At 35.8% G+C, this 19,817-nt stretch overlaps 1 protein-coding gene across 5 annotated transcripts in view; it reads right to left on the minus strand.

Moving 5' to 3' along the window:
• CDH18 (cadherin 18) overlaps positions 1 to 19,817 on the minus strand; it is a 441,257-nt gene that overhangs the window by 15,755 nt on the left and 405,685 nt on the right. For 4 of the 5 annotated variants that reach the window (XM_048939478.1, XM_048939479.1, XM_048939476.1 and 1 more), the window contains 2 exons: positions 8,457 to 8,578; positions 3,707 to 3,824 (listed from right to left, as the gene is read on the minus strand). In XM_048939478.1, coding sequence (XP_048795435.1) covers positions 3,707 to 3,824; positions 8,457 to 8,578 — 240 coding nt within the window. Of the gene's footprint in view, positions 1 to 1,929; positions 2,052 to 3,706; positions 3,825 to 8,456; positions 8,579 to 19,817 lie in introns of those variants that run through there. The other variant, XM_048939480.1, reaches the window with a different exon arrangement.

The raw sequence follows: 19,817 nt of genomic DNA on the forward strand, positions 1-19,817 counted from the left end.
AAGGATGCCATCTAGAGGGACTTTGGCAAACTTGAGATGTAGGTCCTTGTGAATCTCATGAAGGTAGACAAGGCCAAGTGCAATGCCCTGCACCTGATTTGAGATGGTCCCAAGCAGAAGAACAAACTGGGCAGAGAATGGATTGAGAGCATCCTGAGGAGAAGGATTTGGAGGTGCTCACTAATGAAAAACCCATATGAGCCAACAGTGTGTGTCTGTAGCCCAGATGGCCAACTATATCCTTATCATCAAAATAAGAGTGACCACCATTGTTGAGGGAAATGATCCTCCCCCTCTACTCTGCTCTTGTGAGACCCCACTTAGAGTACTGCATTCAGATCTGGGGTCTCAAGGACACAGACCTGATGGAGTGAGTCCAGAGGAGGAACATGCAGATGATTAGAGGGCTGGAGCACATCTCCTGTGAAGAGAGGCTGAGAAAGCTGGGGTTGTTCAGCCTGTAGAAGAGAACTCTCTGGGGAAACCTTATACTAGCTTTCCAGTGCCTAAACGGAGAAAGGGGATCTACAGGAAAGATAGGGAGAGATTCTCTCTATCAGAGAGGGAGTGTAGTGTTAGGACAAGAGGTAACAGCTTAAGACTAAAAGAGGGTAGATTTATATTGGAAATAATTAAGAAATTCTTTACTCAGGGGGCGGTAAGGCCATGAAACAGGTTGACTGGAGAAGTTACAGATATTCCATCCCTGGAAGTGTTCAAGACCAGGTTGGTTGGGGATTTGGACAACCTGATTTAGTGGAAGGTTTACCTGCCCATGGCAGAGGAGATAGGTCCATTACAACCCAAATGACTGCAGTTCTACAATTCTATGAAACAGCTCTGTTCTGAAGAGGCTCTTCCATCATAATGCCCAGGCAAATTTTAAATTGACTTGCAGTAGCTGATACTTCTGATGAGGCAAAAACTGCAAATTTAAGGCATTACACAAAAGTGATCTGGATTTCTAAATTATCTATTGCAACATAGTAAAAAACAATGTCAGAAGAACATGTACAACAAATAACTCAGATACGTAACATCAAAATAGCAAGAAAAAAGGCACTTCCAAATTAAATAACAATTTGGCTGTTCAGGTTTTAGTAGAAGTTGCAACACTTCCCTGGACAGAATAAATTGTAAACAGCCCTGTTTTCATTAAAAAGCCATCGTAAGTACAATTCTCAAACAAAGAGGTATGTTTCGCGGGTTTGCTTTCTAAAATTGCAGACTTCAGGGAATGATTACAACCTAATGCATTTTCTTTGTATTGCAAAGAAATTTTATAGCCCTGCTTGCTTACACCAGTATGGATACTGCATCATTTTGCTGGCTGTCCTCTTGCTCATGCTCTTAATTTTTTTTTTCTCTCTGAACTGTCAAAACAAAAAACTTCAGCGAGCAAAGAATGTACTGTAGCACAAGGTAGTCAGCAGGGAAAAAAATATCCTATTCTGTATTCTCTATATTTTTTCTCTAAAATGAAAATCATCAACATCATCAGAATCCAGAAGGTGATCCAACCAATTCTTAGGTTCAGATAGACTACATGCTAGATATAGTCCAATATCGTCCTCGAAGGGTTTTAACTTCTGTATTTTGAGGGTATGTACTCAAGGACTGGAGCTTTAAAACCATGGATTGTTAACGAGCAAAGGCTCAAGCTCAGACTCAAGGGAGATAATCTTACCTGGTCATACAGTCAATTGTATGGACTGACAGTTTAATATCTATTTCCCATGCTGAAGCAATGGGATACTACTAATCTGAATCATACGTATGTTGAGATTATGCAGGTACACAGGGATAAATTAGGAAATGTTATGCTTGTGTAACTCTTCTAGATTTCAGTGAAAGTGCATGGATGTGTTAAAATGTAAGGATCTAATTTACTACTGTAGAGTCTTGATCTTGTAGCTGTACTGATAATAGAGTAGAACAGAACATTTATGCAATAATGCAGCTCAAAGTCAGAGCAGTCTCATGTTGTTTAGGGTTGTGAAAACAAGGGAAGAAAATGTCTCCTGAGATTTTTGTGAAATTATTCCTTTGTCCTGAAAAATAAAAAGAGAGGATGACCTGATTCAAAAAAGTCTGCAAGAGAAATATAGCTTTGCATTCACAGATAAATCTATCACTGACCACCATATTCAATGCAGTGTTGAGCTTTTGTTTTTTAGCACTTTGCAAAATACTGAAAACTCTCTTAAGGCAATTGTTGGTAAATTTCTACAGAAACAAAACAGAACAAAAGAAATCCTAGAATCCCAACCATTATTGGATTATTAAATCCAGAAATAAAATAGCAAACTTAACGAACATAAGAAAAATTTATGCCCACCATTTCCTGGGATACAAAATAACAGAAATCCAGTTTCTGAATAGAGACAGGGACAAGTGTGAATGGAAAATAACTGGCTATAGTGAATGTGCTTAATCAATTTAACTTGTATTGTACATATAGAGTATTTTATCACGGAGAAAAATAGCCCAAAATGGCAGTTTTAAAACAGAATCAAAAGGTAATATGTTGAGTAAAACTGTAACAATACTTTAATTTTAAAGTTTTCTGGTTGTTCACCAACTTGAGTTTCTTGTTACGATTTAAGCTAAAATATCTTTGCGTATGCAAATTAGAAACTGTATTATTGGAGTTTCTGTTTGCCTTGTAGTTTTATGTATGATGTTACAGAAAATGCATACTTATTCTTTATCTTCTTAGATTAAACAAAAGACTATTTTAATACTTTTCTAATATTGATAGATGGATTTATTTTTTCTGTGCTATGAACAGTTAAACACTGGAACAGATTCCTAGGAAGATTATGCAGTCTCTCTTCCTTCAAAATATCTTTGAAGAATAGTTTCATTTGTACAGTGATGGAGCTAATGCTTCTCAGTCATTACAGATGTGCAGTGATCTATAAGATCTCAGAGTATCCCACGGAATTTTGCAAAAATACAACTATGCAAAAGCCAGCTACTACCTATTTCCACACACAAGAACACAATACACTCTTACACCAAAAAGTCCCTGAAGAAAGCAACAGACAGGCATTTTAAGTTTACTTTCATTTTCAACAGAGTGAAAAATAGAAACAATTACATAAATTGTATGGTTGATTCTTCTTGGGTTATTTGATTTTATTTTTTGAAAAGCTAGATGGTTCTTTGTTGCAAGAAATGTTCACAAAAACTCAGCCAGGTGACTCTAAAGGCAGCTACTAGGTGCAACCCAACTACTTTTTAGACATGCCTTATTAGGAAGAGCATGAAGAGGTAGACTACCACTCAGGAAGCACTGAAAGACCTACTCTTGGTATCATATCCATAAATGCAAGCACAAATTCAACTTTTTATTCACCTTAAATTCTTAGTTCCTCCCCTAAGGAAGGCAATAACTGTGAAAGTACTCACTCAATACTACCTACCTAGAAACAGATGAAAATGTCAACACTTATTAATTAATCCACTTTCTGGAAACATTTGTGAATATTTGAACTACAAATGCTAAAATGTATAAAGGAAATAGAGTATCTGATTATTCATAATTTGCAGTATATTCTATGCACCATGACCTTGATATTAACCAGTTTGATGATGACATACTAATTTTCCCCTTCTGTCAAGAAATGCATGGAGATTACTCTGTTAAATGAAACATCCCAGACAAAACAGAGATCCATTTTGTACTGTGTGTTTGATTTACCTTCATTATCCTTTAGAGTAAAGTTGGGATTCAAAGAAAGCCCTTCATCAAGAGAAAAATGGAATCTGGCCCCATTTGCAGAGTTATCTTTGTCAGTTGCAGTGATGGTCTGAATTACCTGAAATAAAAATTAACAATGAATATGCTGAAATTTAAACTTGACCCCAATATTATCTGACCTTAGTAGAATGTTCAAATTTTGCTTATTTTAATTTTCTACTTGACTGCTGCTAAATTCAACAGATGATATGATTGGGTCATTAGCTTGATTCTTCTAGCATGAAATGTTTCAGGAGCTAGATAAAAGCATCTAAAGCATCTACACTTCCCAACATTCGGATATGGTACAGACATGGAGATTTTCATCATCTGCAGTACCTCTTATTGACCTTCAGAATTACACTTTTGCCTAGGCTTTAATTAGAGCCTAAATTCAGGCTGAACCAGAATGGTCTGTCCAGTGCACCATCTTGCTTGACATTCTAACAATGAGATGTACTTCAGTATTGGTTAGGAAAAATAATCTTTTTAAGGAAAATGGCAAGCTCTGTTTAAAATTTTGGATAAGAATCAGTTTTTAAATTGTCAGAAAATAGAAAATAAAAAACAGCTGCCACTCCTGGGTATAGTTTGATTTGCCCCAAAGGAACAGAATTAGATGTAGCAACTATGTACAGGAGGGGTATTTTTGAAAGGTAAGACTTCTACCTTCAAAAGCCCTGATGATTTTTAAAATTTACTTTCAACTAAAACTGAGCTAAGCTTTTGGAATCTGTGACCAAGCAATATTTCTAACTCTACTTTCATTTTCATGCTGGGCCTGGAAGCTCAAGTGATAAAGTAGAATTTAATAAAAGTTGTTCTTGTGATATATCCAGTGAAGCCCTCATAGAGTGCTGCATAGAACTGATAGATATCCTGAGGGAAATGTAAAAGGGGGAGGGAGAAAGGCTCTTTTCATGAGAATTTTTCTGTTCAGTGTTCAGCTGCAGTCTGCCTGGGCTGAACCTGAAGCATAAACAGTGTGGGCTCCAGAGGGTTGATCTATTTTGAAATGAAAAGGCAGCACACAGTTCTCTACCACCATTCATGTACGAGAAGAAAAACAAATACATTTTAAAGCCAATAGACTACAATGATTATTCTGCTGAACATATACAAGATAACATATTCTTTAGACTGTGCTAGTTTTAAACAATTAACAATACTGCTGGATAACTACAGAGAATATTTTCACATGGTACCTTTTTACTGACCTGTAGAAGAATAAGATCAAATTGAAATGTCTATAATCACGAAGTTTTCCAAAGACATGATAATACAGATGAAAATGTTTGGTAAAAGCTAGTTGTTCTCTACTGAATTTTGAAAAAAATGAATATAAAATTGAAATAATTACCATGTAAAAACATTTATTTATCCTAGATACATATTTTAAGTTAATAATGTTCACAAGTTATGAGCAAAGCAAGACAAAAACAGGAGTTAATGTAAGTACATTTTCAAGACAATCAGTTTCCATTATTACTCAAATACCAAAAATACAGTCAAATGCAATTCACAGCTGCAATAAATACACACCAGAACTTAAAAAATGTGAATTGCTAAATACTGCTCATGTATCATACATGCTCATGCGTAATCATCATTGAAAGATATGTCACTTAGCTATGTACTTTCAGATTTTATTTGATGGCCTCGTAGATAAACTTTTGTCCTGTTGTCCTCTCTTAAATAAAATGTTCTATGATAGTTTACAGAACCTGGCTTCAAGAATATGGTTTTTTTTGCAAAAAAGGTACTTTTGATCAAGACCCCACTACCAAAAGACTAAAATTAATGAATAAGATGCATTAAAACTCAACATTCTACCTACTTTCTTATACGTGGAAATTTGAGTATCCCTTGAATACATCAACCCGTGTAAAAAGTACAGCATCAGATGGTATAGAAACTATGCTTTTCCAAGTGAAAAATGGACAGCGTGTGTGTAATGGAATAGGTCAAAAGAGCATCAGAACGATTCTTAAAAGAAAAATGGCCATGCTCTTTCTGAATAAGCCCTTGTTTTCCAAGGGAAAGATTTTGAAGACAGTCTTTTAGAGGCGAAGAACAAAAACGTGCATCTATCTGACATCCATATGCACTCCTAGCCCTTTTCTAATTAATAGGCCAACTAATTATTAGCTTAATAACAGATGTTAACATGCACCTTATCAGAGTTGCTGATTAAAATAAAAATGTAGACAGAGAAACTCATCTTCTGTAATCCTCACTGACACCACTGAAGAGATTAAACTGAAAGGTTATGGTATTTTTTTTAAAGGTAAGAGTTGTCCAGATGAAAAAGTATTTCAGTAATGAAGAAGTAATTGAAAAGGATATAGAGCAGGAATTCAGTCCAGCTCAGTTACTTTTCAGAACTGAATCAATAAACAAGTAAATATACATACGGCCAATTTACAGCAGAGGTGTGCCTTGCCAGCTATGATTCACTTCCTTTGACTATTAGAAATAACAGTGCCCAGGATAAGGTAGCTCTTCTTGGCAGCACAATGTTTATACACCCTGATTCTGAAAAACTGTTGTGTGTTTGTACACGTACGCATGTGTGTTACTTACAGTAATACATAGTGTCAGGGAAATTACATTTCATTATTACCATAATTTTTTCTATTATTCTTCTGAAAAACACCCAGAAATAATGTTATTTTTTGTCATCAATATAACTAGTAGACCTAGAGAGACATTTTAACAACCTAATACTCTGTCAGGACAAGCAGTGAACTTGGAAACATTCAGAAAACTGTCAGCATTTCACTCCTGCAATGTTCATAACAAAACACTTGAACTTTTTTTAAACCACTATTTACTCTCATTTTCTTAAAATTAATAAAATGAGACGTGTTTTAAACAAAGGAAAATTTCTTTTGTAATGGCACTTCATTGAAGATTCTGAAATATCATTCTTCTCCACTGGCTGTATTTCACAACCATACAGAAAATGAGCGTATTTCTAGAACTCAGGGTTCTCCAACTCTGTTTATTATCTAAGATCAAAATCACAACTGCTTCATTTACATTAATATGTATTATCTATTAGGCTTCATCTGAAAGCTGTTGAAGATACAGAATTTATTTTCTCAGTGACTACTAATACAGAAAAACTATCACTTCACTGTGGAAATTATCATCTTCTCAAAAACATTTTTGAGATGCTTTAGGGGGTTCATTGAAGTACATTTTCTTATGTTGTATTATTATTATTTTGGAAACTAAATAAATTGAGCTACTGAGAGAAAAAGAATCAGGAGACCGATTCTGTCTCTCATTTCTCTCTGTAGATGCCTCTCCTGAAAATAAATAGGCAAACAAAATTTTGTTAATGATAAAAAATCAGTTTATTTTATAATATATATATAATAAGTATATATATATATACACACATATATATATATATAATAAGTTATATATATATTATAAATATATAATAAATTCAAAATAGATGTGCTAGGACAAACGCCCTCAATGGCTATGCAGCTTATCTCCTTAGATTTCCTGAAGAAAGAAACAAGAACTCATACAGGACAGAGCAGAGCTGCAGCCCAACCTCAAACATCAGTCAAGTAGCTGTGCCTGGCAATGTCTGACAGAATTTATTCTTTAGTGATATTTTGTACTACTCATTCTTACCAGATGATGGATAATTCAGAATAAATGCTGTCTTTGTAGTGATTCAAAACTATTCAGCTCGACATGTTTTCTAGCACATGGAAAGTTGTCTTATTCTGCAATCTTTGCTTATTTGTTCTTCTTTAATACTTGTTGTTCATTGACTTTTTTTTTCCTTAAAATAGTTGTCTTCTGAGCGAGAGCCAGGTACTTTTGTATCTTTTTGTAGTTGTTTTCATGTGTTTTGTTTTGTTGTTGTTGTTGTTTTTTTAATAGCCCAAGGACATCACATTCTCTTCTGAAGCCTAGCTGTTTACTAAATATAGAAGTCATAGCATGTCTCATACAGCCTTGACGCAAGCTCATCATTCCAACCTACAACCTGTGTAATAATGCATAACTGCCATGAAGATCTGTGTAACAACTCAGTCTATGCAAAGAAGGTACTTCTGGTAAAACAAAACAAAACAACTTGGTAAAGTTCTCAAACTATGGACCACAGTGAAATGCATTAACCAGTGGCAGCTGGAAAGTAATTGTTTTTCAGTTCGAATTACAACCTTCCCTCTGCTCATAGTTTTGGAAGAACTGTTCAGCATATTTTCCTTGAAGACCCTTCACAGTCAGGTTCACCCTCATTTGGCTTTCCATCTGAACACTTCTGAGCAATTAAACATGCAAAAACTGAGGACAGCAGTCATGCTAATCAGTCATTCCACTAAGTTACATTTGAAACCTTTCTCTCACATGGCTCTTAGTGAGAGCTGTTAAATCTACTTTATCCATTTTTTAGAGGATAGTGACTTTTCAAATTCCATCTGGCCAGATTAAGATTTTTGTATTATATTTTCTTGAAATAACAAGAAAATACCTTGAATGAATTCCCAATCTTCTCCCTTTAGTCTAATACAGTTAAAATACAGATTAATACATTTTAAAAGTTGGATGAAATGTGAATTATGAAAATGAAATCAGAAAGATCATACGGCGTGTGATCATAACAAAGTTTTAACACTTCCAGCATTAACAAATGAAACAATTCTTCTTTCACACTGAGAAAAAGGTAACTGAGAGTTACCTGACCAGGCTTTGCATTCTCACAGACCACTACGTCATACTCTCTGGCGAGCTCTGGAGGATTGTCATTGACATCCAGGATTCTAATGCCAACTGGAACATGGCTCACTAGCCCAGGATTGTCTGAAAAATATACAGAGGGTATTTAAATATATTCAATATTCATATAATTAATTACATTATATATAATTTTCAATATTATGCAATATTGAACTTTACATAGATATTATTTTACAAAAACAATTCAAATTATGTTATATATGTAATATTCAATATATTGTGACATCCTCAATATACAGTGACATCCTCAATTAAAACATGATTTCTCAACACAGCAACTGGGTGAGAACTAGATACAGTTGCAAAACTTTAAGTAATAAGATCATGAAAGATGATGTTTGCTGAGCTTCACTTTTTGAAAAGAAATAGGGAAGAAAGCATAGTTAGTTATACCATAGCAATAAAAATACAAGGTACTCTGAGAATGAAGTAAAAGGCTGTTGGTGCTATTGCACGCTGTCAAACTCTATGCAAGAAACGACTGATTATTTTTCAATTAACATCAAAGTGTAATCACATTAAGACCTTTTATATTTTTCTCGGTGCCTCGATGAGTTTAGGAACTAGGAAGGCAGCTCCAAAAGTACTGCCTATTTTATGATGTTGGTTCATGACATCAGAGGCAAATGTTGGTGGTATGGCAGCAGAGGCAGAACCTTCCTACCAACATTCCATTACATTGTGTTGCCATGTGACAGATAGTATCAGATGGGCAGTCTGACAAAATGGCATCAGACATGAAAGTATGGATGAAGCAAAAATGTATCACTGAAATCCTCCATGCAGAAATAATTGTGCCCACTGATATTCATTGATACTTGCTGAATGTTTCTGTAGACCAACAGTTTGCATGTGAGTAGAGTGAGGCAGTGGTTTTCAGCGATGTGAAAGAGAAGACACATTCCAGATGGCCATGCACAGCTGTCACACCACGAAATGAACAGTGTTCCCATCAGCTCATCCATGCAAATCAGTGGATTATGATCAGGGAATTGTGTATGGAGCTGAACATTGCTTTTAACGTATTGGAAATGATGGTGATAACTTTAGACTATTGCAATGCTTGTGTCAAGTGGGTCCCATGAATGCTCACACAGGAACAAAAACACCACTGTATGCAAGTTTGTCAGGATCTACTGAACCAATACAAAACAGAAGGTGATAGTCTACTGGATCACATCATTACCAGTCATGAGACATGACATCATCATCATGAGCCAGAGTCAAAATGGCAGTGCATGGAGTGGTGACGTGAATTCCCCATCAGAGAATTTATAAATGCTGCCACCAGCAATTAAAGTGATGTGCACTGTTCTTTTGAATAGGAAAGGGATCCTTCTGGATCCTTCTGGATTTTTTTGGAAAGCAGACAAATGATCAGTTCTCATCACTACATAGCACTGCTGTCTGTCTCACCTGAAGGCTTGAAATTCCAGAGTCAGGACAAGAGGAAAACAACTTTTCTCTTGGAACATAATAACACCAGATCCCCTAACAGCTTGAAGACCATGGAAGGCACTGCCAATCTTGGTTGAACTATCCAACCACAACGTGGTCATAGCAGCTGTGAAACACTGGGTCACCCCTGCTACTGTAGATTTTTATGAATGTGGCATGCAGGCTCTCATTCATCGCTGGTGAAAATGCACAGCTAATGGTGGTAATGGTGTTGAAAAATAGTGGTTTGTAGTTGAAAATTTGCACTATATCAAATCGTGTTATTGTACTCTTTGCAGCAGTTGTAGTCTCTGTGGAAATAAATTGGAGCCATTATTTTCAGAGTAATGCATGCAAAGTTCAGAAATTATATGGAACTAAAAGCACACAGACATACATAAACCATTACCAAGGCTGGTTTAAACCTTCTCACAAGTTACCGTGTTGTTACACAAAGTAGTCAATAAGTCTTGTATTTTCTGTGAAAATTCAGCATCAGTGACACATCAGTTAGAAAATGTTTAAGTAATGGTGTCTTAGGGTATGATCTATAGTTGTTTGAGAGCTCACCTTCAAAAAGAGATCACTTGCAAAAAGCACAATAATTTTTTTTTTTCAGTGAAAATAAACTTTCTGTTTTAAGATGGGAAAAAAAATACAAATCTTAATGCATCATTCTTCTGTTCTTACTACTATGTACCAAGACACTTATATTTGATTAGAAGAATTATATTTTGAAGCCATTTTAAAATTAGGGGCAATATATCTTCCAAAGTCTGTGCAAGTATCCATCTTGTAGATAACAAAGTTCATTTTGTTTTTTACCAATTAAATTAAACTATCAGTAGAAAAAAACTAAGTCCATCATTCATGCACAAGGTAGAAGAATGGGTTTTACAGGTTTATTTTTTTAAATGTGCGTGTTTTATTTTTAATTATGTTTGTTCATGTGAAGGAAAACGAAGCAGAAATATTAAGGATCCAAAGTTCACCTGTCCTGGTTATTTCTTCTGTATTCAGCCAAATTATGTTTCCATCAAAAAAAGAGTCATTTGTAAAATGCTTCAGATTTTTCATGCCTTTGAAGGCATTTGCTCAGAATTCTATTATCATTCATTAGTTTAGACATTTAGAATCAAAACCACCAGTAATGTAGCCTCCTACTAAAAGAATATTTGAGAGCACTGGAGTTTATTTTGACAAAGTGAGAGATATATCCTTCTATGTTTTCATCTGGGATATTAGTAAAAGAGCCTGGATTTGAAAGTTTTTTTCAGATTTTTCATATTCTCTTTTTGATTAATATGACTGTTTGCATGATGATTTTCATTCACTTTTGGAAATTAGTCATCCATCCCCATGAAAAGGGGTTAGGAGGGAAATCAAAATGATAAACAGAAAAGGAAGACTTAATTTAGATAAGATAGGAACCTCACTGTCATTTCCAATTAACATTAGTATTAAAAGTTATAAGAATACATTCAGAAGAGCTATAGACTCACAAATTCCATTTTTTTTTACTGTGAATGTTCAGTTGCAAAATTAGGAATATGTTTAATATATAGTACTTAAGTAGATTATTTTAGTAGTCTAGAGGAGTGTTTAAGTGCTGTGAATACACAAAGGGAAAGTGAAGAACGGTTGGCTGTTTGCTATATGGTTGGATGCAAAAAACCATCCATCTCAAATTATGAAAGAAAGAAAAGCAGTCTTCTCCCTTTGAACTTTGAGAATTGACTGAAAAGATGTTTGGCCCTTCCTTGGTAGTAGACTTTAAGATTGTGCAGAACAGCACAGTACAAAGCAATAAAGATTAATGCTCACTAACATATTGTACAAAATATTTTAGGTAAATTGTTCTGTCAGTGCTAACAGACAAACAAATTACAAAAATCCTATAGTCACAATTACAGGATATGAGATCGAATAATATGTTATCTAATCTCTAGTTTAGGAAAATATCTATGTTCTTGAGCCTGGAATGCTCTAACTCAAATTCTGTGAGGTATCAATTCATAGAATCAAAGAATCATTAAGGTTGGAAAAGAACTCTAGAATCACGTAGTGTGACCGTCAACACATTACCACCACTCCCAGTAAACCATGTCTCCAAATGCTGCATCTTCTCTCTTCTTGAAAACCTCCAGGGATGGTAACTTCACCATCTCCCTGAGCTGCCTTTTCCAATGTATTATCACTTTCCAAGAATTTTTCCTAATATACAATCTGAATCTCCCCTGATGAAACTTAACGTCATTCCCTCTCATCCTGTCACTGATAACTGGGATAAGAAGCTGATCTCCATCTTGATATAATGCCTTGCAGGTTGTGGAGAACTATAAGGTCTTCCCTGTGCCTCCTTCTCCACAATAATTTCAGGCATATGAACTAGAAAAAGTTATAAATTACAGGAAAGATACAAAGTAGACAAAGGAAGAGTACACAAAAGAATAGTACATAGATCAAAGGCAGATATTATAGTAAAGGGGTAAGGAAGAATCCACCTGGGAGTGGCTTCAAAAGATACAGTGAAAGCGATGAAGATCTTAATATTAGAAAAAGCCTGAAGGTTTTGTCAGAAGGCAGAAGTATTTGTGACAACTAGATAATCATAGAATCTTAGCTGAAAGGGACCTCTGCAGGTCATTGGTCTGGTCATCAGTTCAAAGCAGTGCCATCTTCAAAGCTAGAAGAGGTCATAATACATCTAAGAGGAAGGGAGAAAGAAATCCGGAAAAGCTCAGGGCAGAAGGTAACAGAGACAGAGAACTGTTCTGTTGATCTGGCATGTTTGGAATATTTACTGAGGAAAGAAAATCAAATGTTTTAATCCAGTGTGTTCCTGTCTGGCAACAGACAGGTAAATTCCTGTGTTTCAGTACAGTATATCAGAACCCTTTCCCATTCCTGAACAGTGTCCTCCTGTATACCTGTCAATACTTTCCAATGCATCTTACTCCAGTCTGTTGAGCTTGCATTACTTTCACTGAGATTTCACAAAGATTCAGAGAGCTGTTGGTTTGTTTGTTTGTTTGTTTTTGGTTGCGTATTATCTATCTATCTATCTATCTATCTATCTATCTATCTATCTATCTATCTATCTATCTATCTATCTAGTTAGCTAGCTACTACCTAGCTACCTACCTATCTACCTATTTATTTTTGGCAGCTATTTTGCACAAGGAATTACTTTTTACCTTACCAGTTCAAAAGAGTACAGGGAATTGCTGGTATCTTTCTGGAAGCAGTTACCTTATAGGATCTCTGACCTTTGCAGGCAAATTTCCATACTGACAGCCTACTTATTACAAAATGCTAATACGGAAAGTATTAACATCACTTTCCAAAATGGTCTTGAAGTTTGTCAGATTGTGTATACTACATCAATGTGTATGCAAGATGATAACACAGGTTATAAGGGAGAGAGGGAATAACAAATTAACAAGGTCCTTATAAGCAGGTTGTATTTTAGTTTGTATTATTACAAATTATATATTTTATTACAAAATAAACATAAACTACAGCCTTTTGCAGGTGTGCTGCTCACCTGCAATCCCACACACACACTGATAACTGATCCCTTTTATATTAATTAGACAAATGCAATGCAGTAGTTTGGCAGATTTCCAGTTTTGAGATAATCAGTGCTGATGTATATTTCAGTCCTGTGCATTAAAAAACAACCAGATACATTCTGTATCCTATTAGCATTATGCCTCAAGAGAAGATTTTTCAACGTGAACGCTCACTGTTTTAAGGGATAACTGAAGCAGAAATATTGTTTTGATTCACCTACATTAGGGGCTTACTTTCTTATGCTTGAAATTTTTCCCGGAATAAATTCTTCTACCAGAACACTAAAAATTTGTAAAGCAATCAGTTTCATTGAGTATCAGTGCTGCATCCAGGCAGGCCTCGCTGAAGTTGTAGAATTCCTTATCAACTGCCAATCTGGAAGCCTAAATCTTCTCCCAGTTAACTTGATTGGGGAAACTTTAAAAACTCCCTTCAAGAAGAAAGCTTATTTTTAATATAGCTTCTGTTGTCTAAGACTCCTTTTTCACATCAACAAAATTCCCGCGAGCTTTATGAAGATAAATTCAACTTGAGTAACACTAACAGTTCTGATGTCAATAATCTTGTGCTTTTATTTATTTATTTATGTAGTGTGCGTGTGCATAAAGTTACAATGGTATAGTTTAAGACTTATGAAAGTTAAGTAGATAATTTAACACAGAATAAGCCTGAACTATTTTAATAGTGTGAAGAACTTTGCAAAAAAAAAAAAATTGTTTTTTTGACCTTCTCATGATGTAGCACAAAGATTTTCACCTAATTTAGGTTTATAATGAATGTCTATGCTTTTTCATGATTAGTGTTAAATATCATTCTTAATCACAACAAAAACATTTTCTTTTCCTTTTGACAGCTTTTCAAGACCTTATGACGCAAACCAATATTTGGGAAGTTCAACCAGCTATTTTTTCTGGGACTTTTCAAAGAGAAGTAGATCATCAGCAAAATAGTCTTAGAACACAGATCTTGTATTTTTAAACATCTGCTTTAATCTGCTTTCCATTTAGGGGAAAAGTAGGAAATATTTTGTGGCAGATTCTGTTTCTTGGAAAAATAAAAAAATGTCATTGGTATCAGTACCAAAACTCTTTCTGTAACTGAATTAGCTAGCAGAATGTAAGTTAAGTAAAAACGAAGAATGAGTGTGATTTTTTTTCTTGCGTGATTGGGAATTTATGGGAGATGCTGGCCTTAAGGTAGCACTGTAGGATCTGGCTCTGTAACATATCTATAATCACAAATGCAGCAAAACAATATATAAGGAAAATTTCCCTTTACTGATGTCAAACTAAACGTGTTCATAATTTATACTTTTTATTATTTATACTTATTATTAATACTTATCCACACTTCACTTTGTCAAAAAAAAAAAAAAATTAACTCTAAAAAATTCTATATTCATTTTAAGGAAAAATTCATTTTGAGGAAACCCAAGGACGCAAAGTCGGCAACAAACTCACTGGTATTAGAAAGAATCATCGTACTGTCCACCAGAGATAAAAGGTTAGGAGATTACAGCACTGTGACAGCACTTCACTCAGATTTATATTACCTTCTGTTAGACCTTGAAAAGGATTCTATTTATTTAGTTTTAATTTTTTTTTTTTTTTTTATGCAAAGTATTAAAACTATTCTTGGTTATTGGAAAATGGTAAAGTGAGAAAATAAAATATCATGAATTCTTGCTCTTTTCTAATTCTTTCAGTGCTATGATCCAGGAAGATAATACTCTATAGACTTATTTCCTCTAGGCAACACATATGTTGTTTTCATGTGTTTCAAAACACAAGGAAAAAAAAAAGATTTTTTTTTGTCTTTTGGTTTTACTTCTTGTAATATAAATCAGTGCACCTTCAAATAGCATTAACAGACCTATTCTGTTTGTTTTACACCTTCTCTCCATCTTCCATTCTCATTCTTCATATGACTGTTAATATCACATGAACACAAGATCTAGAAGCTAGTTTTTCTCTTTGTTAATTAAGAAGATACTGGAAACAGCTTAGCTGTTAGAATTAACATCTAAAAGGAGCTTCTTGATGCAGTCTATCTTGTAGTATTTTCAGGTAGAAATTTATATTGAAAGATATTCTTGATTTCTTTCTCAAAGCAAGCCATTTTATGACTTATGCCAGTTTTTGTCCCCATAGCTATTAGTTGTTCTTCTTGGGCATTAAGGCTTCAAGAATACTACTATTTATTCTGTTCGCATTCTTGCTTTGAAAACTTTAAGTATATGTTTATTTTGCCTTGAAAGTGGCTGTGATTTGGGACTTTGCTGTTGCTTTTAATGTCAGCAATACTATTTGCTACAGAACAACCTTAACTGAATCGCTCACAACTGTTTTTACAACCATTTTCGTTTAGAATGCTTCAGTATTTTGAAATCAGAGAATCACATAACCATAGACTGGCTTAATGATCTAGTTCTAATCACTTTGCCATATGCAGGAAACTTTCCACTAGATCACATTGCTAAAGCCCCATCCAGCTTCAAATGCCGCTAGGGATGGGACATCCACAACTTCTCTGAGCAACTTGATCCAGTGGCTCATAACATTCTGAGTAAATAATTTCTTTACAATATCTAACCTTAATCTCCCCTCCTTTAATTCAAAGCCATTCTCCTTATGCTATCACTATCAGACCATCTAAAATGTTGTTCTCCCTCCTGTTTATAAACTCTGTTTAGGTATTGGAAGGTCTTTTCTTCTTCAGTCTGAACAAGTTCAGCTCCCTCAACCTTTGTTCATAGTAGTGATGCTCCATCCCAACACTCCATGTCTTTGTGTTGGGGACCCCAGGCCTGGATGCAATACGTCACATGGGACCTCATGAGGGCAGAGTAGAGGGGAACAATCACCTCCCTCTCCCTGCTGGTGACATCTCTTTTGACACAGTCCAGGATACAGTTGGCTGTCCAGGCTGCAAGCGCACACACTACTGGCTCACGTCAAGCTTTTAGTTCCCCAGAACCTTTAAGTCCTTCTCTCCAGGGCTGCTCTTAATGAGTTCTTCTCTCAGTCTGCTCTCATGTCTTGGATTGCCCTGACTCAAGTACAGTACCTTGAATTTGGACTTGCTGAGTCACATTCAGCTTACAGGGACCCATTTCTCAAACTTGTCTAGATGCCTTTTGATGACTTCCCTTCCTTCTATTATATCAACGGCACTATTCGGCTTAGTGTCATCTGCAGGCTGCTGAGTGGTTGTTCTTTTTCTTCTACTCATTCAACATGCAGTTCTCAGAGAATCATAGAATGACTGGTGTTGGAAAGTGCCTATGGAGATCATTTCATTCAACTTCCCTGCTCAAAGCAGGGTCAACCAACGTGCGTTGCTCATGACCATATCCATTTGGTTTTTGAGTATCTCCAAGAACACAGAATCCACAATCTCACTTGGCAACTTGTTCACTTGTTTGACATATCTCACAGTAAATTTTATTAAGTGGGATTTTATTTCATTTTGTGTCCTTTGCCTCTTGTCATTTCACTTGGTACATCAGAGATGAGTTTTTACTTATCTTCTTTAATTTCCCCATCAGGTGTTTAAACATACTGGCAAGAACATCCTGAACATTCTCTTCTCCAGGCTGAAAAAAAACCCAATTCTTTCAGCCTTTTATTGTGTGACTGGTACTCCAGTTCCTTAATGATGTCATCCTCCTTCACTAGACTTGTTCCATTTGTTCCACGTCTCTTCTGTCCAGGTGGGCCCAGATCTGAATCCATCACTCCAAAAGTAGTCTTAACAGACTGAGCAGAGCGGAAGGATTACCTCCCTTGACCTGCTGGCAACACTCTTACACATGCAGAGCATGATGTTTTTGGCTGCTTTGCCTCAAGAGAGCACTGCTGAATCACGTTCAACTTGTTGTCCACCAGGATACTCAGCCAGGTATTTTTCTGAAAATCTGCTCTATAGAGAGATGGCCTTCCATATGCACTGGTGCATAGGGTTACTCTACTTGAAATGCTGGATTCCACGTCACAAATTCATAAAGTTCCAGTTCATTCACTTCTCCAGACTGTTGAGATCCTTCTGGATGGCAACACAACCCTCCACCATATCAGCCATTACTCCAGCTTTGTGCCATTTATGCACCTGCTGAATGCACTGTCTCATAAACCAGGTCATTAATGAAAAGATTAAAGAGTACTGCATCCATTATTGGCCCCTGTGGTACTCCACTAATGACTAGCCTCTGGCTGCACTTCAGGCTGCTCATCATAAGCCTTTCAGCTCTCCATTTCAGACAGTTTTCAGTACAACTCACTGCTCATTTATCTATGACATACTTCCACATGTCTTGTTCTTGTGTGAATTTATCTCAATCTTCCTTATTTTTACCAAGTGAGTGTGTTACTTGGCAAGCTCACTTAATCACCTGTTGCCCATTTTATGTGTGCTATCATTACAATGACTTTTAGTTGACATAACATAAATGACTCCTTAAAATAGCTTAACCTTACCTTCTTCCACTCTCAACAACCATTCATTAAGCTATTTCTTTCCTCTAAATTAGTCTTTCATCAGTTATAAAACTGTGCTCTTACTCTGCATTTTCCTATTTCTATTACTCCTGTCAAAGACTTGATCAAATTCTTTAATAGAGCCAAGTAAATTGTATCCCCTCCTTCTTTCGAACTGTATTTTAAAAACCTTTTCAAAGAATTCTAACAAGTTAATGAGACATGTCTAGTTCTAAGTGAAACCATATTTTTAAATCTATTGCCAACAACTTTTAATCCTTTCCCTCACTCCAAACACAGTAGACACTTCAGTGTAAAATACAGTACTGTTTTACCATCTTTCTTGTCCCTTAATGCCACAAGGAGATTTCAGGAAGTACTTTTACTGAAACAATCAAAGAAATAACATCTTCGGTGTTCTCTGGACATCAAAATCCCAGTTTTCGTTCACTACACGCTGCTGTTGAAGAATAATGCATATCAAAGAAAATAAAAGATTGTCCCATTCTTCTAGTAGTGAACTCTGGCAGCATCAATGCAAACACAAAAATCACTGTTCATTACACCAACATTACTTCCATAGAAGAAAGTGGTAGAAGTTACACCAATTTCACAGAAGACATTTGAGCAATGTAGAGTGCATTTGACTCAGTAAGTCCTACAAAGAATGCAAAATTCTTAGGGAGAGTTCAGAAAAAAATGTAAGAAACATATGGATATCATAAATTTGAGGCTAGAAATATAGTGTTGATTTTAAATCTCCTTCATATAAAATAAGCACAGCTACCAGTAGGTTATTGAAAAGGTTTCTGTCACTGAAGTGTGGTGTTAACAAGAAAACACTTTGAGAAACTAACTATAATAGTAACATTATTTCAGCAGAGCACCTCTTATTTTTGAGGCAGAACAATCTTTCTGGGCTTTTCAGATTCTGCAATGCTCTTGGTTAGGGAAATTGTTTCAGAAAGCTATAAATGACTTCCAGTACATCAGACAAATTTGAAGATTGCCCCTCTGACAGCCAAAGCACATTTTGGTCATAGTGCTCTACCTGTTTTTCAACCCCAAGTCTTATTTATGCCAAGCCTTGTGGATGGAAATGAAAATGAATGTCACAAAAGGATGTAGATATGTAATAGGCAGTGCTCACAAGTTCAGGCCTTCATGCTGTATGCACAAAATAAGTTACTTCTTGTCACGGTTCTATGTTTTTTTTGTTTTTGTTTTTGGGTTTCAGTATTCCACATCAAAACATCATGTAGCGTACGGGGCATTAAAGTGTCACTGCCCCAATTCCAAGTACCTATCCCTGTACATGACAGAAGTCACGGGATCTGGCCCTTCCGGGTGGGGGGGGGGGGCGTCCTTTTGCTACCTTGCAGTGGGTGCTGGAGGTGCTTTCCCAGCCGTTCCAAGCTTTTCAGGTTTGAATCGGTCCCGGGAACTCTCTCTCTCATCTTGTCTGATTTATTAATCTCAATTGCAATTAAATTGTATACATTGTGTTATCTTGTATTCCGATATTATAGTAAAATAAGTTTTTCTCCATAGATTGTTGCCGCTGCTCTTTTCCTCCCTTCCTTCTTTCCCATTTTTGTGGGACTGGGGTGGGGGGGGGAGGGCAGAGGCCTGTCACCTCTGTCACAGACATAGATTGATCTGGTCAACTCCGTGACACTTCTTCAATCATATATCCAATTACTGCTTTTACAATGGATTTGGAAGATTGTGCCAGTGTTATAATTTTCAAATTTATATAAGAAAATGGCAAAGAATTAGGCATAAAGAAAGTTTATCTGCCATTTAGTCTGCCT

This window comes from Lagopus muta, chromosome 3, assembly GCF_023343835.1.
Source record: "Lagopus muta isolate bLagMut1 chromosome 3, bLagMut1 primary, whole genome shotgun sequence".
Lineage (NCBI taxonomy): Eukaryota > Metazoa > Chordata > Aves > Galliformes > Phasianidae > Lagopus > Lagopus muta.